Consider the following 26,827-nt stretch of genomic DNA (forward strand, 5'->3'; position numbering starts at 1 on the left):
GCTTATCAATTTTTAAATACTGAACTAAAATGGAATAAAGGAGGAAATATAGACTGTTACAGTAATTTTTTGAAAATTCAATGCTCAATCTGCAAATCACTGAGAATTACAAAATTGCAAAGTAATACAAGTTCAGCATTCAACTAAACTATGACAGCCAAAACCAAATACAATTCAGTGTAAATACTTATAAGACATACAAAATGACTCTACCAAAAAAATTCTAACCAGTTTTCTACATACCAATTATGATGTTCTAGACATTGGTGGATATGCCTTTAGTCATTATAAATATTTATAACAAGGCCAATGTCCTTAGGCTTTTGGCTCAGGTTTTAAATTGCCTTCTAAGTAATTAATTCATTTGTCAAAAATAGATATAATACTTAGAAACAAACCATTAGTTAATGAATATTTATTGCATAATGACATATTGATAATAGACACATTCTGTAGGCAATTAAAGCAGCAATGTGATTGCAGAAATTAAGTTAGCATTGACTTCTTTTGCTTTAGAGTCCATTTCAGTACTTGTAAGGAATTTTCATCAAAATGATAATATTTTCACAGATGTTTTGCTGGAAATTAGTACAAAATTAACTTAGATACTCCATGTTATATATGAAATAGGAGTTATATGATATTCCAGTTGTTCTTTTTCTTCTCTATTGTTCTATAATACACTACTTTGTAATACTTGAAATTCTATACAAGTAATCTCATCAATCCTTAGGTGCATGGTATATTTTTATAATAAACTATATGTGAAATACAAAGAAAAATGTACACTTGTAAAATCACAGATAAATGTTTAAAATGTTTTTATAGGTTGTCAGGCTGCATTCTAATGATAGTAAGAGGAAATTGGCGGATTTAGAAGCAAAGGGCTCTGATTACTGTGCTTTTCCATGTTCACCATAATATTCAGTATTTCTTATATTTTGATCACTTAATGATCTATAAAGTGTTTAGCTTCAGAGTTATTAGAAGGACATGCTCTTCTAAAGATAAAAGCTTATTTCACCTGATATTTGTATTTCTTTAAATTTATGTAGAACTAGTACAGTGTCTTATTTTAGCTCAATTAGTTTTCTTTTAATTAATATCTAGCATGGTATTATGAACAGCTGTTAACTTAGTAACTATTATTCTTATGTTCTTCATTTTGTATTCATAGATTTAAGTGATAATAAATATCACCACATGAAAAAATATGTTAATACATCAAACAGAAATACCCATGGGACACCACTATGTCATACTCAGACTTCTTGGAGAAAAATTTCATCTGTGGTGCAGATCCCAAATGGAACCCTGGAAGAATGCCTTTCTCTGAGCAGACACACAGTGAGGAAAAGCCAATGTATAATTAGGTAAGTGGCCTCCCATAGCCAACATGATAATAAGAGCTGTCTGCTTCCAGGCTCTACAGTTCAGATGCCAAAGCACAAGGCATTAATAAACTGCATCAATTTTTAATTTTTCATACTCACAGACATGGTATCACTATCCTCTTCAACATGAAAATTGTGAGAATTCTATGTACCTAGTACCAATAAAGTCACAAATAATCAAGCTAATTACAGTAATTTAATGCATAAATCACGTGGTGTGGGGGAAAGACCACTGGACAAAGAGTAAAAAAGCTCTTTAACAATTTCCTTAATCTCAATACCCTGACATGTATGTTCTCTGAAATGAGGAGCCAGAATGGATCACAACTCCAGAGTGCTGGTCCTGTAATGGCTTTGGCTACCGCAGGATCACTTTAAAGATGTTTGTTTTGTTTTTAATTATGTCAACATTCAATGTTTACATTATTTTTATTATATAATTGTTATTTACAGATGAGTCTTGAAGTTTAAGAAAATTTCTCCCTTGCATAAAATTTTGTTTTTCCTGCTGTCAGTAACAATCAAGCTATTTTATGTGTTGTTTTTTTCCTCTATGTAGTCCTGTGTGTGTAGATGGATTCACTGATGAATTCTACAAGAACTTCAGGGAAGATCCAAAATCAATACTCTTCAAAATCTTTAAAGAAATTAAAAGGGATGAAGTACTTCCAAAGTCATTTCTGGAAGTTAGCATTACCCTGATTCCAAATCTAGATAAGGATCCAACCAAAAAAAATAAGAGTATTGTAGACACACCATTTCAATGCAAAAATCCTCAACAAGATAATGGCAAACAGAATGGAACAAATTATCAAAAAGAACATGCAACATGACAACCAAGCAGGCTTCATCTTAGGGATGTGAGGAAGATTCAACATACAAGAATCAATATACGTAACATGCGACATAAATGGAAGCAAGGACAAAAATCACGCGATCACCTCTATAGACGTGGAAAAGCCTTTGACAAAATCCAACATCTGTTCATGATAAAAACACTAAAGAAAACAGGTATAGAACAACCCTATCTCAAACTGATGAAAGCCACTTATGACAAACCTACTACTAACATCATATTAAATGAAAACTTTCCCTCTAAAATCAGGAACAAAACAAGAATGTCCATTATCACCACTTCTGTTCAACTCAGTATTTGAAATATCAGCAAGAACAATTGGAAAATAAAAAGATATAAAAGGGATATGTATGGGAAAGGAAGAAGTCAAATTATCATTATTTGGAGATGACATTATCCTTTATATAGAAGATCCAAAAAATGCCACCAAACCACTCCTACAATTAATAGCCAAACTCAACAATGAAGCAGGATAAAAACATCAACACAAAAAATTAGTAGTGTTTTTGTATATGAATAACAAACTCACGGACAAAGAAATTAGGAAAGAATACCGTTCACAATGGTATCAGGAAAAATTAAACACTTAGGAATTAACCTAAACAAAGAAATAAAAGACCTCTACAATGACAACTACACTACTCTCTAGTGTAGGAGATCCAATAGGACATCAAAAAATGGAAAGATATCCCCTGTTGCTGGATAGGCCAAACCAATAAAGTCAAAATGACCATACTTCCAAAACTGATATAGAGATGTAATGCAATCACAATCAAAATACCAACATTCCTCATAGAACTAGAGAAAACAATCCTAACATTCATATGGAACCAGAAGAGACTCAGAATGGCAATTTTGGGTAACAAGAAAATCAGGAGTTATCACAAACCCAGATTTGAAGATACAGTGACAAAAACAGCATGATGTTGGCACAAAAACAGACATGAGGATCAAAGGAACAGAGGATGCAGAAATAACACCAGGCACATTCAGCTATCTGATCTTTGACAAAGCACCCAAAAATTTATACTGGAGAAAAATAGCCTCTTTAACAAAAGGTTCTGGGAAAACCGGCTATCTACCTGCAGAAGACTGAAATAAGACCCATATCTCTCACCTTATACTAAACTAAAATCAAAATGGATCAATGATCTAAATGTGAAAACAGAAACACAATGTTCCGGAAGATAAAATAGGTAAAACTGTTGAAGTCATAGGCGTAGGCAAGGACTTTCTGAGCAGAACCTCCATGACAGAAGAAATAGTACCAAGAATCAACAAATAGGATCATTTTAAACTAAGATGCTTCTGCACAGAAAAGGAAACCAGCACGGTAGAAAGATAACCTACAGAATGGAAAAAAATGTTTTTCACCTATTCCTCTGACAAATGGCTAATATTTAGAATATATAAAGAACTCACAAATATTAGCCCCATCCCCAAAATAAACAAACCAGTCAAAAAATGGGCAAGTGAAATGATCAAACCATTCTCAGAAGAAGTACAAACGGCCAATAAATACATGAAAAAATGTTCACCATCTCTGGTTATTAGAGAAATGCAAATTAAAACGAGATTAAGACTCCATTTTACTCCAGAATGGTCATCATCAAGAAATCAAGCAAGAACAAATTCTGGTGTGGCTTCAGAGAAAAAGGATCCCTTCTCCATTGTTGGTAAACTAGTACAACCACTGTGGATATCAGTATGGTGATTCCTCAAAAAACTAAAATGAGAAATTCTATTTGACCCAGCTATTCCCCTTCTAGATATCGTCTCAAGAGTTAACATCATCATATTACAGGGATACATGCACATCTGTCTTTATAGCAGAACAATTCTTAATAGCTAAATCTTGGACACAACCTTTATGCCCAGCCACAGAAGAATGAATAAAGAAAATGTGGTATTTATATACAATGGAGTACTATTCTGCAATAAAGAAGGATAAACGAGTCATTTGTAGGAAAATGGATGCACCTTGAGACCATAATGTTAAGTGAAATAAACCTGAACCATTTTTCTTATATGAGATAACCTTCCTCAAAATAAATAGAATAAAATAGACAATAAAAAGTAGGAAGGTAATCTTTCTCATATGGGAAAGGAATTAAGTGATGAAGGAACAGGGCAGAGAGTGAGGGGAAGGGCTAAAAAAACAGAAAAAAACTGAGTCATTCACATGTTCCCACTCACCATGAGAGGATGTAATTATGTACTGGAAACATGTACTAAAAAATAAAATAAGATATAATATACTATCCTTGTTTTATAGATAGACTACCTCCATTTAGCTCTCTGAGACTACTAATGGCAACGTACTTTCAATTTTCTGAGCCAAGCATGGTGCCACACACCTGTAATTCTAGCACTGTGGGAGGCTGAGGGAAGGAGATTGCAACTCAGGGACCTAGTGAGACCCTGTCTCAAAATAGAAAGCACAAACGGTCTGAGGATGCAGCTCTGCCTTGGGTTCAATCTCCAAGAGCATAACAAAAGCGCGGGGAGAGGAGAGTTTCCGTCTCTTTTTCTGTATCAAATCAATACAAGCAAATTTGCCTACTCAGAGCTCCTGTAAGTTACTCATTTGCTGGCTGGGGCTTCACTATAGTTACCAGGACACTGCAAGTCTGTTTTCCCAGAATGATAAGATTATCTGGAGGAGACTCTTGCACTCTCTACCTTGAGGTCTGGCACCTTTCCTGGGATGTGCCCTGGCCAGGCCCTGGCCCTTACTCTCTCTCCCACGTGCGCACTGCCTGCTTCTTACTCTAGGCAGTTGTAAAAAGCTGCAGAGAACTTACTTTTCCTCCCCTGCCTGCAGAGTGGGAAGCAGTGGAGGTGGATAGGCTGCAGGTTATGGGACAGCGACAGGCCAGGCCCACTGTCATGAGGTACAGGTTTCCCAGGCTGGGAGGGAGGGTGCTGGAGAGTGGGAAAACTTGCAGGGCTACAGGGGAAGTAACAGAAGACGGTGGGTCCTGGGAGACCCCTGGACAAATGCACACTTCCTATCCCAAGAGATTTTAAAATCTGATTTTTTGGGGGGAGTACCAGGGATCGAACTCAGGACCTTGCACTTGTGAGGGAGGCACCAGAACCACTGAGCTAAATCTCTGGCCCTTAAAATCTGATTTTGATTCAGGAAGACGGGGAGAGGATACACTCCCCCCCGACTCACACACACACACACACACACACACACGCACACACACACACTCTTCCTAGATGACTCTGCTGTAGAATTTAGTTTTAAGATCTTCTAGATGATTATTTTTTGAACTCTTAAACATTCCGAGAATTGAGGTAGTCCAGAAGATGCTGGAAAATCCTCACAGAGCCAAATATTTCACTAGCCAGGAGGAAAAAGATACTCATACATCAGTATATGTTGCTCCCTTTCAGTTCTTGAAAAAGATATACCATGAGGTAAACTGCATCACATTCTTTTGGGGGAAAATATGTAGATTCAGATGTAGAGATACAGAGATATGTTCTATATATTTATATCCTTAGACATATAGCTATAGAGATAGAGGTAGAGGTAGAGGTAGATGGGGCATCAATCTGTGACCATGTTAGACAACTTGAGGGTGGAAAAAAAAATCCCTCCTGTATACAACCCTAGGTTCATTGTAGGTGTCACATCTAATTCCTTTAACATTATTTTTATGCTGACTACACGTCTCATTCATCAGAAAGTTTCTCATCATGTCCTCAAAGGCAGCAACTCTCCCATGTTAAACCTGTTTAATGCAACAGTGTAATCTGGGCTTGGAAAAGCTAACAAACATTAAGTATCTGAAGTATGATGAATGCCTATGAGGTAAAGGAAAGCACCTGAAACTTGGCTATGAGATGCTGAAACATAGTTTCAGAGATGAGAAAAAATAAAATGTAATGGAAGAAGCAGAATACACAGTAAAAATGCAACAAAAGCCACCAATAACACAGGGAACACAGCAGTGCTTTGTAGAATGAGCTTGCTTTCTTTGTTTTTCTGACAAAATTCTCCACCAATACTTGCCAATACCTAAGAACACACATAGGGTTGATGAGAAAACTGAACACGGACAATAAATAAAACCCAGCAATGTCATGTCTTTGAAAAGACAGAGCTGGTTCTTTAATCTCAATCCTACTGCTGATTTTAAGTTGAGAGGTCAAGGGTAACTTGGAATACTTGCTGATTTCTACTATAGCTTGTAGACCTTTAGGCGCCCCAGAGCTAAAGTCCTTATCAGCTGGGCTCTCAAGAGAGTCCCAGGGCAAGAGAGAAAAACAGGAATAAGCAGTATTGTACTGCTGACAATGAACCCTAAAAAGAATACATGTGAATGTATGCAAGAGAGAATCTGAGGCTTTTTACATATAAAAAGATCAAAATTATTTCCATGCTATGATAGCAACATTTAGAACGAGACTTGAACATGGACCAAATTAATAAAACAATTTTCGTCTGTTAACAGAAATATATTTTTACAAAAAATAAATACATTATAAATTCTTGAATTAAGCTGAACAAAGAAAATCTATTATTAAAAACAACAAAAAGGAGATATATGAAAAATCAACAGACTATTAGGCATAATATCGATTCAATTATTTATTTTAAAATTTTGGTCCAAGTTTCTGTATTTTTAAATTGTATATCATAAACTGCTAATCATAAAAACCATAATGTCACAAATATTAAAAAGCACCTACAATTTATTAAGAAAAATAAAAAACAATAGGACAATGGGAAATGTATAAGTGAGTAATGTATAAGAAAAGGCAATTTAGAAAAGCAGAATTACAAGTGGTAAAAAACATGAAGAAGTGCTTAATATCCTCAGTAGTCAAACGACAACATAAAAGACATTCCATTCTTTTCAGAATGCAAAAATTAAAATCACTGATTTCAGTAAGAGTAGAGGAAAACAGTCTTACTAATATAGATACCATGCCTCTGTCTTAATCCATTAACTACATACCCAGAGAAATAAAGAGTATAGTTGTTTTATACTAATATTGTCTCTATAATCATTGATAATAGCAACATTCTGGAAAGAACCCAAAAATCTATGAATAAGAAACTGTCAAAAATTCTGCTTTATTGATATTAGAAGTAACATACAGTTATTAGAAAGACTGAGCTACATAGTCATGTATAGTACTGATTTTAAAGGATATCTAGGATACATTTTAAGTGAAAAAAAGGAACTTATAAAACATATTCCTATCAAGACAAAATACATACATGTGTGAACAAACCTATTCAAGAAAAGGGGAAGTACAAAACAAAAAATACACCATGTTTCAAAGAGTGGTATATATAGGTAATAAAGAGAGAAAATGGAAACAAATAATTTTACTTCAAATGATCCACGATATTAAATTGGTTCTCAGGATCATGGAATGTAGCCATTTGAATTACAAAATGCAAGCACATCAGTAAGTCTTCTGATATACCTTTGGTATCTTTAAATTCCCTGACATACACTAAGAAATTTCCTGTTTTTAAGATTGAGGTTCTGGAAAATTTTCCCAAAATGATCATTAGGTTAAATATTAGAAAAAGTTAGTTTGTTTGACATACAGTCATTAAATTTCTACTAAAAAAATGAAAAAGGGCCGGGGATTTAGCTCAGTGGTTTCGCCGCCTGCTGCGCAAGCGCAAGGACCCGAATTCAATCCCCAGTGCCAAAAAAAAAAAAAAAAACAAAAATGAAAAAGAGCAGTAGAAAGTGGAACTGCGGCATCTTACATATACATACAAATGAAAAATTAAGAAGCTGGAGATCAGTGTAAGCGCTTGCCTAGCACATGTGAGGCCCTGGGTTCATTCCCCTTACCAGGGGAAAACAACTGAAAAAAAGAAAAATCATGCCCAGTGAACCCACTGACACTGTTTTGGATTATCTCAACACTTCATATTGAAATCAACTGGTACTACACTATGGGGTTCTAAGTTAAAGCTACTGTGCTCCTCTCTCCTGGGCACAAGGTTAAAACAGGGTTCAGTGTAACTCACTCATTATTGGCAAATGTTTCTCCATGAACTAAAAACAGGATAAGATTTAATCAAAAATCTTCCAGTAAACATATTTAATATTAAAATACAATTTCCACCAATGAGACTGAGGTATAGACTATGGTTTACTCAGATATTATTTCACTTTATACAGAAATTTTTTTTAAATTTAAGGTACAATAGAGATACTAGGCTCAAAAAAGGCACATAAAGAATGCTAAATCTGGGCTTCAAAATTCTTTTCATACCTTCACATTATCTGGATGGAGCCCCCCGGGGTGCTTGTCCATGTACTGACATAAATCAGTGTGCTAGAAGGAAAAAAAAGGAGAATGTATTAATATCCCTCAGGCTATAACACGATGAATCAATACTTCCTAATGACTTCAAAGTCACCATTACCTTCTGAACAAAGCAAATCCAAGACAAGTACATATTTTTTTTAGTGCATGCAGTTGCATGTTCTCATATCCCCATGTTTAACCACAGATGAATCATCTTTACCTCTAGGTTTTATGTTAAATATGTCTATGTATTAAGAGGAACACATGCCCATAATTTGTTAACCAACTCTTTCACAGTGAATACATGTCCCTATATGTTAACACACAAAATCTAACCAATCCAATTACAACTTTAATTATCACATATTTTCCAAGTGTAAATGCAAGTTATTATGTATTTTATGGTAAAATACTCAAAATCTTTTATGACAGTTAAATCAATAAATTGACTTACTTAAATGTTTACATCTATATCCACAACAATAATTTTTAGTTTTCCAGAACTCCAAAAATATTTGAGTGAACAGATTTTATAAACAGAATATTTTTGAAATTATAAAGTAAGAAAAGGTATCCAGGTATATGTCAAAAAGAACAGCCCCATGTACTATCCCCAGCCCTTTTCATGTTATTTTGAAGAGAGTCTCACTAACTTGCCCAGGTTGGCCTTATACTTGAGATCCTCCTGCCTCAACCTTCTAAGTGGCTGAGTTTATAGGTATGCACCATTGTACCCAGCCTATGTGTTTACTGTTTTCCTGTTTACACTGGAAATTACATAGATTCTTGAAAAAAGCATGTAGTGTTGCTATTCAAATTTTCCCTCTCTTACAGGAAGTTACTATAGGATTTTACGACTGAAACTTTCTAATCATTCTCTAAAGGCAAGGAACATGAGTATTTGTGCCCTATTATTAGGTTTAGATTACTAAGGAATTACAAATATAGAATATATTCAAGAATCTTGCTACAGCCAATATGACAATCAAATTCTGTTACTGAATTTTTAGTGCATGAGAGAGGATAACTGCTGAGGATACAGGCAGAATTCAGCCTTCATCCCTTCATCCTGTACCTCCTGAGTCCAGGACAGCAGGTTAGTCACTGAGGACACAGAACAGCATAGAGTAGATGCCCACAGGATAACAACAGACGTGCCAGTGACTACAGTGGAGTATGTGTGTATTATTTTAAGAAGAGAACTCCATAAGGTTTCATTTAGTTTTGTCCTCCTATCGGCTAACTTTTTTCATCTTTTATTCATGTCTTACTTAGAAATAACTTCATCCAGAAGCCTTTCTGAAATCTTTAGAGCACATTAGATGCCCTCTGCTATTTCTTGGACAAAGTCAAATAAAACAGAAGAAATGTTAGTAGATACATTTTGAGATAAAATTACCATTCTCTAGGTCCACACCCAAGGTGTTTAACTTTAGATCAAACTCAAACTACATGAGTGTAGAATTTATGTTTGATTTGGAAATTACTGACTCTGTGGGCCAGGCAGTGTTATACACAGAGAAGAAGGAAATACAGAAAATGTTATATATAGGACAGTTCATTTAAAAAATAATCACAGTGGCTTCCATCAAGTTTTTCCTAACTAAAATTTTCATTTCACACATTCAATAAATTGAGGAGTGAATTTGGGGTCCCAAACTGCCGTTTTATAACTTTGTGTTATTTACTTCCCCATCATTTCAAATAGGATAACACTACTGTCAGAGAAGAACTTTTTAAAAAACAAATAAAATAGTACATGAGACGACACTTTTTAACCTATAACAAAATATATAAAGTTATCACTCAAAATACTACCATCATCTAATAAGATCCACGAAGGCAAGAATGATATCTAATTTGCCCAGTGCTTCACACACAGCCAACAAAATAGCAAAAACAAAGCACATCCAGTCCCACCACCTGCTGTGGTTTAGACACAGTGTAAGTGTGTCCTCCAAAATTTCACCTGCTGAAAGGCTTGTTGGTCCCCAGTGTATAGTGGCAAGTGAGAGGTGGGGCCACTGGAAGGGATCAGGTAGTTATTGTGCAGCCCTGAGCACACTGTCACGAGAGCAGGTTGTTACAGAAGAATAAGCCTACACCACTCTGCCTTCCGGTCTCAGCAGATACACTCTCCCTGTCACACACCTGACCACGATGATGCTCTGGTGGGCGTGTTCACCACATTCAGCTCTATGTTATTTGTACTTTCAGCCTCCAACATTATAAGCGTAATAAACCTCTTCCCTGAGTACCCAGCATATGTATTTTACTATAGCAACCGAAAACAAACATAATAATATACATATGATATGTTAAAATTCTTACTAAAAACATGCAAACTCAATTTACAAAACAAAATCTAATCCATACTCCCTTCCAAATATGAACTAAAAGCAATACCAACAGCCCAAAATGTCTGGAGATAAAGAAATATTTTATTATATATTTATTTTATATTTTGTTATGCATAACCATACATACCAGCAAAATGGAACCAGATACATCAATGTAAAATAAGGAATAATAGAATTCAAGAAATACGTATTCAACATATATGTACCTAACAATAGGACATATCATTATAAAGCAAAAATTGATAAATGCAAAGGAAGAAAATGAAAAATTCACAAAATCTTAAAAAGTTTACCATCTTTCAAAAATCAACTAATGGAATTGGCAAAAGAAAGTAAGGCTATAAACACTATGAATGATATAATTAAATAGCATTTTTATTTTTGTTCAAGAAATTCATGCTACATATTTTGACACTTAAGTGGTCGAGTCATAAAAATAGACAAAAGCAAAGGGAAAAAATCTCAAAATTTTCAGAAAGCAAAAATCATACTGCATTCTTTCCATACATCTGAATAAAATGAACATCAAAATGTTATATATTCTATATTTGATAAAGGAATAATAAAATTAATTTGCTACTGGGCAGCAGCTGGAATACAGCTGCCACTGCCGGTGTTTGAGGAAGCTATTTAGCTTACTCTACTGGCAGAGTTTACTTAATGGCATAACTCATCAATGAACAACTTAAGAGCCATATCATGTAAGCAAGAAACATGGAAAGATGAGCCCTAATTGTTATCTGGAAACCATTTATTGAACTATCAGGTAATTTTTTTTAAATGCTAGACTTAAAACTTGTAGGATTCTTTCAATAACCATAAAATAAAAATTTTGAATGACAAGTAAGCATTCAATCATAGCTTAACTGGATCTATTTTTCTCAGTACTGTAGTAATAAAATCATGTTTCTTCCAATCAATGGTGCTTTAACTTCAATGGTAGCAGTAAGAAAATGAAGGAAGAAAAACAGTTGAAGGGAAGAAAGGAGAGGGGGAGTAAAGAAAAGTCTTTTCCTTACAAATTAAAAAACTTTAAAATGACAATATTTTTAAGTGACTGATAAAAAGAATAACACATTTCAAAGTGATGGAAGTGGGCCAGGGATTTAGCTCAGTGGTTTCGCCGCCTGCTGAGCAAGCGCAAGGACTCAAGTTCGGTCCCCGGTACCAAAAAAAACAAAAAAAAACACAAACAAAACAAAGTGATGGAAGCAATAAGGGTACAGTGACAAGAAATCTAGACATCTAAATGAATTTATTTTCATATAGGAATGATTAAAAATAAACAAAATGGAAATAAAGTCAAGCTAGAAAATACTGAAGGACAAGTACTCCCATAGAAAACAAAAGAAATTCATACCGTTAATAGCGTAAGTTAATTAAAAAGAAAAACAAGAAACTAACAGAACTTAAAAAACTCCTTTGAAAAAAACAAATGAAACAACCAAACTTTGGTGGATATTATTTCTGTTAGAGTGGGAGGTTTGTCCAAGATGCAATCAACATTAAGAATGAGAATACAGAAGCCGGGCATTTAGCTCAGTGGTTCCTCCGGCTGCATCTCAAGTGCAAGGTCCCAAGTTTCATCCCCAGTACCAAAAAAAAAGAATGAGAATACAACTAAAACTTTGAAATTTAGAAATATATACTACAAATGTAGGACTAAAAACTAAACTACAATTTTACAAACATCTTTAGACCAATATACTAGCTATCTTTTAAAATCTGATCTTAAAAAATTTAAATTACTAAATTTGATTCCATGTGAAATAAGAATTGAGGAGCTACACCAAAACAAGGAACTAAATTCAAATGGTTTTAATGGAAATTTCTCCAAATCTGCAAGTAAATTGTACAAATTACTCCCGTGTGCAGCAAAAGACGAGGGGCTTCCCATTCTACCTTTAAGGCTACAATGTCAAAGCAGACAGAGGCAAGGGAAGAATAGCGAGAACTAAACCTACCTCTTTATGATTACAGCTATAAAATTCCAAAAATAATGATACTAGGTGCCAGAATCCAGTGTTGAATTCATAGAACAACACATCAAGAACAATCAGTTAACCCTGGAAATGAAAAACTAGTTCAACTTAAGAACATCTATTAATGCGATCCTCTAAAAGTAACAAATTAGATAAATCTATTTTTTTGTGAAAAGACAGAACATGGGAAGACTGTAGTAATTAAAAAAGAATATTTACTCACACACACGTTTGAACAGTCGAGTCTTAGTTAACATCAGTCTTATGCAGGCCTGGGAACTATGTGACCAACATTAATCATGGGCTGCATGCAGCCATAAGTTTAAATGACAGAGATGAAAGAAAACTACAAAGATAAACTATGTGTATCATGAAAGCTTTAAAACAGTCCTTTGTGGAGAATAGCTGTATAAAAGAGGAGAGAGAGGGAGGGGGAGAGAGACAGACAGACAGACAGACACTGGCAGACAGAGCAGCAGAATGAAAAGATGTGTAAGAGCTGAAGCGTGATACTCACTTTGATATTTTCCATCATCTACCCCTTACCCATTTTGAATATGACCGGGTGAGGGGAAAGAATCAATATACATCCACATAAAACCACCTATAAGAAGGCTATGTGAATCTCAGACAACTTCTTTGATATGAAATTTTTGCTGATTTTCCAGGGCAGAAAGAAGTATATACCAACAGTTAAGGAGGCTTCACCAATCAGTATATACACATTTATATATCTTTATTTTATCTAAACTTTTATTCACAAAGTGAAGTGTTCCAATGGTTGACCCTTCAAATAATCAAACCTCTTATTCAAGAGAGATCAAATTCCTCATAGTAATTCAGCTTTTCCATTAGTCCTGGCTTTTAAACTTGCCTTTACTGATCAAACATATAAGGTGCCTTCAAAAACACATGTATCTGTTACCATTCTTCTGCAATATTGTCAGATATCCACAATATCTGTCAGCTAATTCTGATGTTTTCTAGCACTGCCAAAATATGAGATGGAAACTAGCACAATATATTTTTTAACTTCTAGCCTAAAAACAAGTTTCCCCCGGAGATGAAGAACAGAAGTCCTCATTTTGAAATTATGTTAAGCACTGCTTCTACATCCTTTATTATTGTTTCACTTAACTTTGATAGTGACAGTTAATATATTCAAGGCTGGTGTAGTTCTTATAAAACTTTTTTTAAACCCCAAAAGACAAATAAAAAGAAAACCTGTTACATAAGCATAAGACTATGCAAAGATTACATAAGAGAGACATAATTCTAATTTTCTTATTCTTATTAGTTTTATTTTACATTTCAACAGCAAAGTGCAGTTATACTTTTATTGTGAAATTATTGAAATGTGATTCATCAAACAAAATATTAAGTGGAAATATAGAATTAAAATAATGCTATGTTAAGAACTAGCCCATAAGATAAGTTGGAAGCAAAGTACATAGAGCCCTCCTTTCTCACTGATCTGTGGTTCTTTAGGAGGCCCGTTATTAGCCCACATCCAAATTTGATTCTAGATACCCCAACCTCATCCAGGTGAATGAGCCATTGGAGAAGCCTTTAAGTAATACTCTTGATGATGAGGGAACATATCAAGTAGTGTGCAATTTTCTGAAAGGAAAGGGCAATTTCTTCCATTCTTCTGTGTATCCCATGGGATCCAAATGCACAGCATTCAGTACCATATGGCTGAACTGCTCTACCTCTAGCTAGCGTCACCTTCATTAGCACCACCCCATGTCTGAAACAACACACACACCCCTGCATTTTAACTAATACCACACCTGAAAAGTGGTTCTGAGCTTTGGAAGAATGGATTATCCTTGTAGTTTTTAGTCTATTTAACCTGTAGTTCATTATGGTTGCGCAATTCACTGGAGAATTGTGACTGCTAGAGGGAACTGAAAAAACTTACAGAAATCAAGCCTCCGTTCTGCTATGGCAATCACTGCCATTTTCCTCTAGATATAATCTCCATTTTAATCAGCCCACATTACTGTAAGAATTAACACATCAAATTACTGAGCAGTTAGATTCAAACTGCTCTACTTGCAGTTCAGGTTTTAAATTGACTTTGAAATTGTATTTTCCCACAGTTAAGCTTTATAGTACTCACCTGTTTCATTCCCAAATCATAATTAATGAAATTACAATACTGAATTCCAAAGTATGAGAATCATTCATTAACAAAAAAAAATAAAATAAAAAGAAATGTTAGGCAATTTACACTTTAAAATAAATTCAAAGGCATTAAGAATGTTTAATTGAAGAAGTTTGTATGTGTGTGTATCAGAAGGGTCCATTTTCATGACAGTAGTTAAAATATAAAAACATCAGTCAGGTGTGGTGGCACACACCTATAATCCCAGGATTCTAGGAAGCTAAGGCAGAAAGATCACAAGTTTGAGCCCAGTCTGAGCAACTTAGTGATTTTACTGACCCTGTCTCACAATAAAAAATAAAGGGCTGGAGATTTACCTCAGAAGGAAGGCCTTGGGTTCAATCCCCAGCACCACTAAATAACTACACAAATACACACATATTTTGTAAGTATTCAATCAAATGTTTATTAGTTTTTATTAAAATCTCCCATTATATTTAACCACAAAAATAAGACATTTGTAAAAAAAAAAAAAAGAGAGAAGACAAAAGTATATCTCTTCACACTAAAGTAGAGCAATAACTACAACTAGATTATTTTGCTTCATATTGTATCACAAGGTAGTAATACAATATACCTTTCCATTCTATTCCATCATCACACTAAGATATGCTATTCTCAAATATTTTCTTATGACTCCACAGACTTATTTTACATTTACAAAGTCTATTTTTGGATTATTTTAGTTTTACCTGGTTTAAAGTCACATAGGAAATAGATTTGAAGTTCCTCCAGTAAACCATATACCTAGGGAGGTAGGGTAAGGGTAATTAATACACAAAACAATTTATGCTACATAATGGTTTCATAACAATCACAGTGCTACAGTTTCCTAATTAAATTACCCATTTCTTTTTAATCATACAAAATATTCTCCTCCCTTTTGGTAATAATAAACCTAAATGTGGCTATCCCATAGTTCTGCCTAAATGGTTTCAGCTGTTATTTCTGAATCCAAAAATGCATGAGCAGCCTGGGGCTGGTAACTGGAACATGAAGCATTTCCAAACACATTTGTATCATGTAAAACCAGCAACCTGAAAATTTTCTTCCGTTAAAAGAAAAAAATTATTATTTGTCTTCATCTAATGACATCATAGGGAGACAGACTGGACAGTTCTGCCAATGCAGTAAGACAGCTGGAAGTCACTCTCTGATAAAAGGGGATATGCGCATTCATGTCCCAAAAGTTTGTGTTCGAAGCCTTTTCAATACTGCACGAGCTAATTCTTAAACCAAAACATATCTATACATTTACCTACATCATTTATTTACTTTTTTCAACATTTAGGTAAAATAATTTTCTTTTTTAAAGTTAAATTCAATGTACAGTCTTGGGAAAGTTCAAGAAATTTGTGGAAATTTTTTAGAAGAAAGAAAGAAGTCAGACTTTCTGAAAAGTTAAGTCTACAGAAACATGCTATTCCAGAATTAAAAGAATGTGTATAATGTACTCTTCCTGAAGCAGTCTACAGCAAATCACTGCTTTAAAAAGATATTCATGGTATGTTGAATCCAGCTTATTTCTTTTTGAAGAAAAAGTAAAAAGCTAATGAGTGTAAGGAATGGAATGTTCTGATCATACAACTACATCAAGAACTTGAACAAAAAACAGAATTTGAAAAAAATATAAAAGGCAAAAGTGGGCCACACAAAAATTTTTGGACTCAAAACTTGAGATGGAAGACAAAAGGAAAAGGAACTAGAATAGCTCTCAGTAATATCTGACTCTGAAAACACCTTCTGGAGCTGCCTTTCTAAAAATATGGAAGATCCCAAAATTACACGGTGAGAGCAAGATGAACAAAAGAAGTTACAAACTGGGGATTAAGAATCAAGAGAGAAGAGACGTTAAGAACAGGATTAAGAACAGGGAAGGAAGACAGAAATAAAAGGGCTATTCTGGAACAACTTCTTCAGGTTACAAGGATGGACAGAAGAGCCACATGCTTGTTTCTAAACTGTAAGAGTAACTCCATGTGAGTGCTGGTCAGACTAAGTATGAAAACTCAAATTAACTATGCTTCAACGAGCTAGAGGCATGTGTGATTTTTAATTTTAAAAATAATTCTAAAGCACGTCTAAGAAAAATTAAACAATTATAATTTGCTAATTTTTTCTCCCATATTTTTGGCACATTAAAATTGATAACCAATATCAATTTTCAAACTCTTATAATAAATGAAGGATTGTGAAATGTATGAAGACAAATAAAAACTCGGTATTTAGGAGTTTACAGATGACTACAGGGAAAACAAAAATGCCAATCAAATAAATGCCAATATATTATTCCACTTCTTAAATAAATTAAAACATTTATCCCCTTGTTCATATCATTTGACCCAGTGGTGATAATTTTAGAAGGCTTTTGCTCAAGGCAATACAAAAGTAGATATTAAAAACAATGTTAATATTTGACAATGCAAAAATACTGTGAAATTCTTCAACATGTTTATAAATGCCAGATTTATGGAACACAGGTTGTGGGCTACAGACTCCACGATGGGAAACAGCAGAAATCTTTTGAGTTGTAGAAAAATTACAGCTTGAAAAATATATTACAAATACAAAGTTCATTTTGATCTTCCTACCTGGTTGTAATGCACAACATAATGTGAATGACAAACTTTCAGAGAAAGTCCTGGCAAGCACTGAAGTATATGAAATGTCTCTTTTTATATATACAATGAAAAAGGCAACTGACACTGTTCTTCCTATGGTACCCCTGAAGCTAAGTTATTTCAACCACGTTGACATAAAGGGGGATAATAATTTATATTTCTCAAATTCAATGAGTAAAAGAACAACACTATCATTATTCTTTACAATTCAAGTTTTTAATCTACAGATTGACAGTTTGAAGTGCAAGAAATTAAGGATTAGTGAACTATATTGTTAAGAATCTACAAAATAATAAAACTTTTTTCAAGCAGTTCTTGTAATACCAAACAATAAAAAAAAAAGCTCAGATCTAGGGGTGGGGAGTTGTCATGAATTCTTGTATTCTGAGTACTTTTAAAAGTTAAAATGGAGAAGAAATTCCAAACTATCCTCTTCTAAACATCTACAGCCAAAAGTCAATTTAAACATCTACAGCCAAAAGTACTTGCCTGTGATAACTTTTTTGCCAAAGATCAACTCATCATTTCCTTCTTTGCTACTAGCTTTGCTGAATGCATGGATAAAGTGCTGTAATCCACTGCTATACAAGGGTATGAAATTAAAGATATCTTGAAAAAAGAGCAATTTTATTTTTTTCTAATTAATTAGACCCTTGCAAACTTTCAAAAATATTAACTTTCCCAGGAGCTTGGCATATGTGGCAGATATAGTTGATGGTTTGAACAAGAATCCTGAAACTTTCAGAAGTAAAGATCAACATTATTGGTCCCCATTATATGTTTTTACTTTTTTCATGCTAACAAGTAGTCAGTGAATCAAAGTTGAAAATATCTAGCCCCTCTATTCTCGGTACTTGGTAGAATTTGCTATAAAAAGTTTACTGAAAAAAATTTTTTTTCTCACCTACTCTGTCTAGATGAATACATTTGTCTGATGCTGGCACTGGAAATACCATTTCAAAGTCAAACAGCAAAATTTTAAAAGAAATTACTGGTGCTCAAATTTGAATCATTTACCAAAAATAATGTCAAAAACCATACTAGAGTATTTTGGGTAAAATATCTGTCAATATTTACTTCTAAACAAATTAGCAGGCTTGATGTATAATTACCATAAATGAAATATGAAGCTTGTTGTAATCATTTCCATCAAGGAAAACGGAAGAAACTTGGTAAAGATGACCACATCTGTGCTCTACGTTTGACTAATCCATGATAGAAAAGCTTAGGATAAACTAGCTTATCAGTGCCCTCACTGAAAATACAAGATTCTTTTGTTTTGCTGATTTTGCAATGGTGGGGATTGAACTCCAGAGCCTCATGCACTCTACCACTGAGCTACATCCCTACCACTGGGAAAATACGAGATTTTTATTAAATATTAAAGATCCAGAATCAGCCAGGGATTTAGCTCAGTGGTTTTGCTGCCTGCTGTGCAAGGGCAAGGACCCAAGTTCGATCCCTGGTACCAAAAAAAAAAAAAAAAAAGATCCAGAATCAAAGTGCTTACTACAATCTTTCAAAATCATCACTAGCTGAGTTTATTTTATTAATACCTTCAAATTCATGCAAAATTTAAAACATCAAAGATGAGCAAGGAATTTTTATGTTAATACAAAATATGCCTTGAAAAAAGAATATTAATATATAATCACATTTATTGGTTTGAAATGATAATACATTAACATCTAGCAGTATAAAAGGCTTAAAAATGTATATGTGATACCTAAGACTAATATATACATACACATACACAGTCATACATACATAACATGCAATGATCATAAATCATAAGCTTTCAAAGAGAGCACTTAATAGCACTGACTCTCCAATGACTGAAGAATAAGGAATTTGGGATATATTAATGAACAGAGACCAAGTTATGCCATAATAACAAATGGCCACTGTCTTCACTGGCCAAAGCAAGGGACACAATCATGCCTAAGTTCAACAGGGAAAGCAGGTATATCTGCCAACAGGGGTGGGATCCAAATTCTTGATAACAGTACTATAGTGCACTGCATTAGGCAAATCCTACTCAATTTTTTCTTCACTGATAATATAATAAGAATATTAAATACTGCATACAAACCAAAAAGATTCTTATAAAAAAGAAACATAATAACACAAAACTTTCTTTTCAATGAACTTTTTGGTTTACGTCTTGAACTCTGAGTAACTACTATACTTTGAAGATAACAATACACAGAATAATAATAAATGACTATTATTATTCTCTTATTTGGTTAGAAATTTTGTTTCATTTTTCCATAAAATAAAATGGTGACAACAGCCAGGGATTTAGCTCAGTGGTGCTGGCGCCTGCCTGGCAAGCACAAGGTCCTGAGTTCAATTCCTGGTACCAGAAAAAAAAATGGTGGCAACAGCAAAATAAATAAATAAATTAATTAATTAAATGTACATATATGTATATATTTATATTGAAATTTGGTGGGGGGTTTTTTGTTTTGTTTTTGTTTTTTTGAGACAGGGTCTCCCTATGTAGTTCAGACTGGTCTTGAACTATGAGCCCAGGCTGGCCTGGAACTCTTGGTGATCCTCCTGCCTCAGCCCACCAAGTGCCAAGAGTACAGGGATGTGCCACCACACCCAGCCTGTTTGTGCTGAATTTTAAAAGAATATTTTGTCAAAAATTTAGTAACTTTAAAAGGTTACAAATAACTGAATTTTTCAATTCTCATTCAAAATTATTTTTTCTAGCAATTCTTGCTAGATCATTTTTTTTTCTGAACTCTAAAAACCTTTTTTTTTCTGGTATCAGGTCTCATTTACTTGGATATTTAATCAGAACCTCACATTCTAAAAATAAGTTCCCTACAAGATACATGACTGGTAAACTGAAAGGTTGAATTGAATTTATAAATTAGTTCTTAGGACTCTTAGACACAGGTTTAGTTCCCAAAATGAAGGTTGAGGTGCAGTATGCGAAGGAAACAGAGCCTATGTATTAGCAGAAACCAAAGAGGAGGAAGTGAGTCTGAAAAGGAGGTCAGGCCATAATGCCAGCCAGTAAATCCTTGGGCAGCCTAGCACCAGAGTGGCCCTGAACTGAGTCAAAATGGCCAGGGCTTTATAACCTTTAATTTTTTTTATTTGAAAACTTTTTTTTACATGTTTGCAGTACATAATGATTCCACTGTTCATGGGGAGTTGGTACATGCAGCACAGGACACATCATCGTTTTTCTTTAGCCCTTCCCCTCGCTCTCTGCTCCCTCCCTTCATAATTTAATCCCCTTTCCATGTGAGAAAAATCTATCTTCCTACTTCTCAACATCTATCCTTTATTTATTTATTTGTTTGTTTGTTTGTTTGTTTGTTTATTTGGGGGGTTGTGTCATATAAAAAAGATGAGTCTGGTTTATTTCACTTAACATCATGATCTCAAGGTGCATCCATTTTCCTACAAATGCCTCAAGTGTATCTTTCTTTGAGGCAGAGTAAAACTCTACTGTGTATAAATACTACTTCTCTTTATCCATTCATTTGTTGATGGACCATAGGCTGCTTCCATAATTTAGCTATACTGCTTTCCACCGTGGTTGTGCTAACTCACATTCCACCAACCCTGACTTTTCAGTCACCAAATACAAGAAAGGCATGGCGTCACTCTGGATGAGTCTCTGCAGCGAAGACAGGCCCTGCAGGGACTAACAGGGAGCATTCATCTGGTATCATTTCCTGTAGCTGAGCAGTAAGATGTCCCTTAAAGGAGGATATAGCCACTATATCTCTAGGTTTGCAGCACTCTGTAAAGACATTGAAAAATGACTTTCTGTGCCCTCTCTCACACACACACATACACCAATACTTCTGTTTTGTGCAAATATCCATATTAAATTGGCAAAGCCTTAGGAGAGTGCCCATCCAACTTGGTACTATAAGGTACACAGGATGAGAAATCTGTCCCAGCCCTGAAGGAACCTAACTGCCAGTTCATCTTATACAGATGCATTATGACAAACAAGAATGATCAAGTTGCTCTTTGAACCTTTCATAATTTACCACTCTATTCATGATATTTTTTCATTAAGCTGAAATCTGATGTTTTAAAAACAAAGATCTCCCCGGTACCCCCCCCCAAAAATAAAGATCTCTAGTCCATTCTTTTCCTTTAATAAATATTCTATTACTATTCATATTCTCCCTACACCTCTCCCCTCCTACCTCTCTGGCACTGTCAACTTCCTGTCTTGCAGAATTCCATAGCTTTTCTCAATATATTTCTTAAAATTCTACTTGGACTACCCCACATGTGATCTTTCCTCACTGCATCCACCATCCATATTTATTATAAAAACGTAGTGCAGCACAAAGGAGGGAGAAGAGAATCAATGCAATCTTCCAAACGTCCCTACCAAAGGCAACACAGAAGGTTATAACTGAGATCCACAGCTTGAAAACAAAGACCACATATTGAAGAAAAAAAAAGAGGAGTAACCAAAAAGATGGAAAATTCTTACTTAGCAAATAGCTGCCATGACAAATTAATTTTTCTTGTTCTTGAATTACGAAACAGAAATGAAGCATGAACATCTGTTGAGGGTTTAGAATGAGGTTACATGTGGCAGTGAGGAAGTAATAAATCACCCACAGAAGCTGAGTGTTAACTCAGAACGCTTAAATTCATTCTCTAAAACCGAGGTCTTTAATATTATACATAATGGAGTTGCAAAATAAAATATATTCTTAATAATTAAGTTTTAAAATTAGACCATCATATATTTCCTTATATAGACACTAACATAAGCCTATCTACCTTGCTTATAAAATACTATCAAATGTATGAATGTGTACATTTGTGTGTCAATCATTATCACCATAGTATATCATAACAAACACAAAAATAATGACCAACCAACCTAATAACAAGCATAAATATTTTTCACAATGGTACATCCTAAGAAGGGATACTCATACTTTAGACCCTGTTTGTATTCCTAAAATTTTAATGATGGGACGATAATCTAACAACAGTATTTTCAAATATCTTCACTCCCACTTGTCACATTTGATAAGTTCTGACAACTGATAAACAGCATTAACTTACATGCTTCACAACATTAATGTGAAAAAAATTACCTGATTACACAGTGGCTGAATGAGTAACAAGCTAAGGCATTTGTTCATATTTAAACTTATTAAGAATGGGTGGGACTCCAAGATAAAAATGACAAACTGAACATACAGCATCTACTTTGTACTCTGTCAAATTCCTACTTACCAAATATTAGATTCTCTAAAACAGACAGTAACAAGATCATCATAGCAAAGTAGAAACAAATACTAAAATGGATAAAGTCTAATGCTATTTTAACAAAGAATAAATATTTTAATACAGAATTGGTGGGAGTGGAAAGTAGGAATTAACGTGGGGTCTACATACGGAAGCCTAAGACATGGAAGACTGGTTAAAAGTCTTTTCAATAGCTCTTTGACAGTCAGATTTCCTTCCCCACTCTATGATACAGATAATGCCCTTCCAAAACACAGAGAGCCTGTCTAAATTAAGAAAGGTGACCAGTTAGAGACAGGAATATCATCCTGAAACAGGGGAATTAAGTCGGGTCTTATCCTCCCTCTGCTTCCAGAAGAATGGCAGCTAAACTACAAGAAGGGTTTAGAAGAGTCTCCACTGAAAATCTGACAGCACTGCAGGAAAGACGGAAACATTCTTTAAGGGTTATGCAACAAAATGGCTTAGTTTCTACAGTGAAATTCATGGTGCATCAGGTACCCACACTTGAGCCAAGGTCCCGATCCGGTTGTTTCTACACCAGCTGTATGATTAAAGACACTAATACGAAAAACAGAGACAAACTAAAAGGAAAAATAAATAAATAAAACACTTGGTGGAAACAGTTTTACTAGTAGAAATTTTTCAAAAAGACATTAGTATTTTCAGTGAAATAAAAAATACTGCAATTTTAAAACAAGAAAAGGGATATTATAAATGTAGTATTCTGAGAAAAAGTTATCTTGGAAATAGTATTCAAAAAATTAAAATTTAAAGATTTCAACAGAATATGTGAAACAAGGTTGATGAATGTCCCTTAACTTTGAGCTAAAGGAAAAAAATTAAAAGATGAGAAAATTAGAGAAGAGAGAAGAAAATTAAAAGAGCAGCCCAAAAGTCAAATATTCAAACAGGAGATGCAGAAAACAGAGGGAAGACAAGGTGAAAAAAATCATAACAAATTAATGTGAGACAATTTCTTGGAACAGAAGGAAATAAGCACCCTAAAAGCTATTCAACATTATTAGTCACTAGAAAAATACAAATAAAGTGACAATCTTATACCATGAAATTTCTGTCATAATAAAGATGATAATCAGAGGTGCAGGTGAGAGTGTGGAAAAACTGGAACATCTACATGCTGCTGGTTAGGTCCTAAAATGGTGCATCTGCTTTGGAAAACAGCTTGGCAGTCTTCAAAGAGTTAAAGACAGAATTACGATTCAGAAATTGTATGCCTGTGTACATGCCCAAAGGAACTGAAAACAGACACTCAAAAAAGATGTGTGCATACAATGTTCACGTCAGCTATATTCACACTAGCCAGAAGGCAGGGAAAAACTCTACATGTACATCAAAACACGAATGGATAAATGTGCTGTAAACATGCACGGAATATTATTCAGCCTTAAAAAATAATAAATCACTAGCCAAGGATCACACCTGTAATCCCAGCACTCTACGAGGCTGAGGCAGGAGGATCACAGGTTTAAGCCCAGACTGGGGAACACAGCAGTCTAGTGAGCTACTGCTTCAAAATAAATGTTTTGAAAAAGGTGCTGAGATTATAGCTCAGTACAAAGGCCTCCAATACTGCAAAAAAAGGAAGGAAAATGTAAGCACTGATATGTGCTACAACATGGGTGCATTTCAAAAGCATTATGTTAAGTGAAAGAAGCTGGTCATGAAAGATCAAACATTAGTATGATTCCATCTCCATGAAATACACATGCTAATCAGAAAGAGACATGAAGTAGATTAGTGCTTAGTAGGGACAAAGGTGGGTGGTCAATTTGCATTGATTGTTAATAGATATGGGGCTGCTTGACAGGGTGAGGAAATGTTCTAAACTTAGACTGTGGTGATGGTTCCATATCTCTGGGAACACACTAATAACTGAATCATAGACTTCAAAGACAGAATTTTATTATCCCTCCATACAGCTGTTACATTACCAAAAAAAGAGGTAAGCATGGAAGAACATAAGAGTTCAGATTAAAAGGTGATGCAATGAAATTAAAGCTGAACTTCTGATGTCTGTTTCCATACAAAATTTTAGAACACTAAAAATGAGGATAAAGTTTTAACGGAAATAATGAAAACTAGATAACAATGGAGCAATCCTATTGAGATTCTAATGAAACATCTTCCAAACAAAAACTCTACATCTAGCCAAAATGTCAGTCCTGGATGAACTGAGCACAGAATGGAGATACATTCAGAAATGGGATGTGGTCTTGAATTAATGATAGAAATAAACAGCAGGAAGTTAGTATTAATTCCATAGAAACCAAAAATTGAACAAAGCGGGAAAGCACTCATAGTATACTACATCCTTCAGTACTGAAGATTCATACTGATTTAATAATGTAAACACTGAATTCTAATCTAATCAAAATTCCAATTCATCTGTAGTGGCAGCATGGCAGACTGGAGGCTGGCAAGAAAACAGAAGTCTATTTGTTTTAAAGTGGAAGGCTGAAGAAAGAAAACCTAAATTCCTATTTTGCACTGTAGGAATCAGTGGATCATACCAAAGATGAATAATCAGAAAGTGACCGTAAAAAAGGTTTTTTAGATATTTAGAAAAAATAGAAATAATCAACTAAAAATGTAGAAAGTTGGAGGGGGAAACTGGTGCTTCTCATGAGCAAACCTAGAAGAATTAATAGACTAACAGACTCTTTAATCTATGTACAACTGCCACCATAATTTGTATAAGAATAATTATATCAGCAAAACTAAATCACTTTTGGTTAAGGCTTACTATTCCTTTACCCAAGCAAAGAAAGTGCATTAAAAGAGAACATTATGTGATGTCAACTATTCATGAAATTTAAGGTATGATAATAAAAATATTTAAAGTAAATAAAACAAAAGAAACTAGTGATTACAATAATATGTATTTATCAAATTACTGATTGTGAAAATTTGTAAAAAGTTATAGCCATTTCACTTTTTATGATATATAATTATATGTACTTAAACACTTGGAGATGAATTTGTTAAATGATTTTTTTCTTCAATTCCCTAATTATCTAATCAAACTTAATGAGAAGATAATTGGAAATATTGATTAGATTCATCCTAATCTTGGGTGCTTTCATCCAATGACAAATTTTGTATCTTACCCAAAGCTTTTTTCTAAAGCTTTTCATGCTTATCATTATTGTCAGTTTTATCCCATTTAATGCCTTGCTCTCCTGGCTCCTCCCAATCACTCATAAAGCAAAGTTTTTCAAGATTATTTTCTTAAGAAATATGAGTCATTTATGAGAAAAAAATGAGAAATGTTCTTTTCTTTCCAAAGAAATTCTTATTACTGTTATCTTCTCTTTTATTTTTCTATCATTAGATGCTGTATTTTAAATGATAAAATTCTAAAATAAAGTGAGAAAATAATTTACAAATTTTAAAGCAAAACCACAGAGATTTCATTTGTTTTCATAAAACAGTCTGAATGCATTTGTGTTTTTGTGGATAATCAAGGCAATTCCTACATAGCAAGTTAAAATGCAGACATACATCCATCTTAGATCATGTGAATTAAAACATTAAGTTATGACAAGGAGTACCTAATAAAAATGGCAAAAATACAACACAGAGAGTACAGATACACACACAGCAAGACAAAAAAAAAAGAACTAAGATCTCAGCACCCAATACGATAGTAAAAGTTGAAAATCATGAAAAGAAACCATGACTCCTTATTAGATGAGAAAAAGCCTTTAGGGAAAAGGACAGAAAAGAAGTTATTTGACTTTGTCCTATCAATTAGAGAAAATGAGAGGTTCACAGTGCAGATTGAAATGGGGCTTGCTTGCTTTTTGTTTCTTTGATTCTTCCTTATGGCTTAGAATTCGTCTATCTTATCTATCTTACGCTGCC

The 26,827-nt window shown here is 34.2% G+C and overlaps 1 protein-coding gene across 6 annotated transcripts in view; it reads right to left on the minus strand.

Annotated features, from left to right (window-relative positions):
* Nucleotides 1-26,827, minus strand: part of Cdk14 (cyclin dependent kinase 14) — a 617,491-nt gene that overhangs the window by 320,992 nt on the left and 269,672 nt on the right. For all 6 annotated transcript variants that reach the window (XM_021242623.2, XM_087204731.1, XM_087204728.1 and 3 more), the window contains one exon: nt 8,515-8,577. In XM_021242623.2, the coding sequence (XP_021098282.1) occupies nt 8,515-8,577 (63 nt within the window). The remainder of the gene's footprint in view (nt 1-8,514; nt 8,578-26,827) is intronic.

This window comes from Heterocephalus glaber, unplaced genomic scaffold (genome assembly GCF_053883595.1).
Source record: "Heterocephalus glaber isolate CG9 unplaced genomic scaffold, H.glaber_assembly_v1.0 deba00000546, whole genome shotgun sequence".
In the NCBI taxonomy this organism is placed as follows: domain Eukaryota; kingdom Metazoa; phylum Chordata; class Mammalia; order Rodentia; family Bathyergidae; genus Heterocephalus; species Heterocephalus glaber.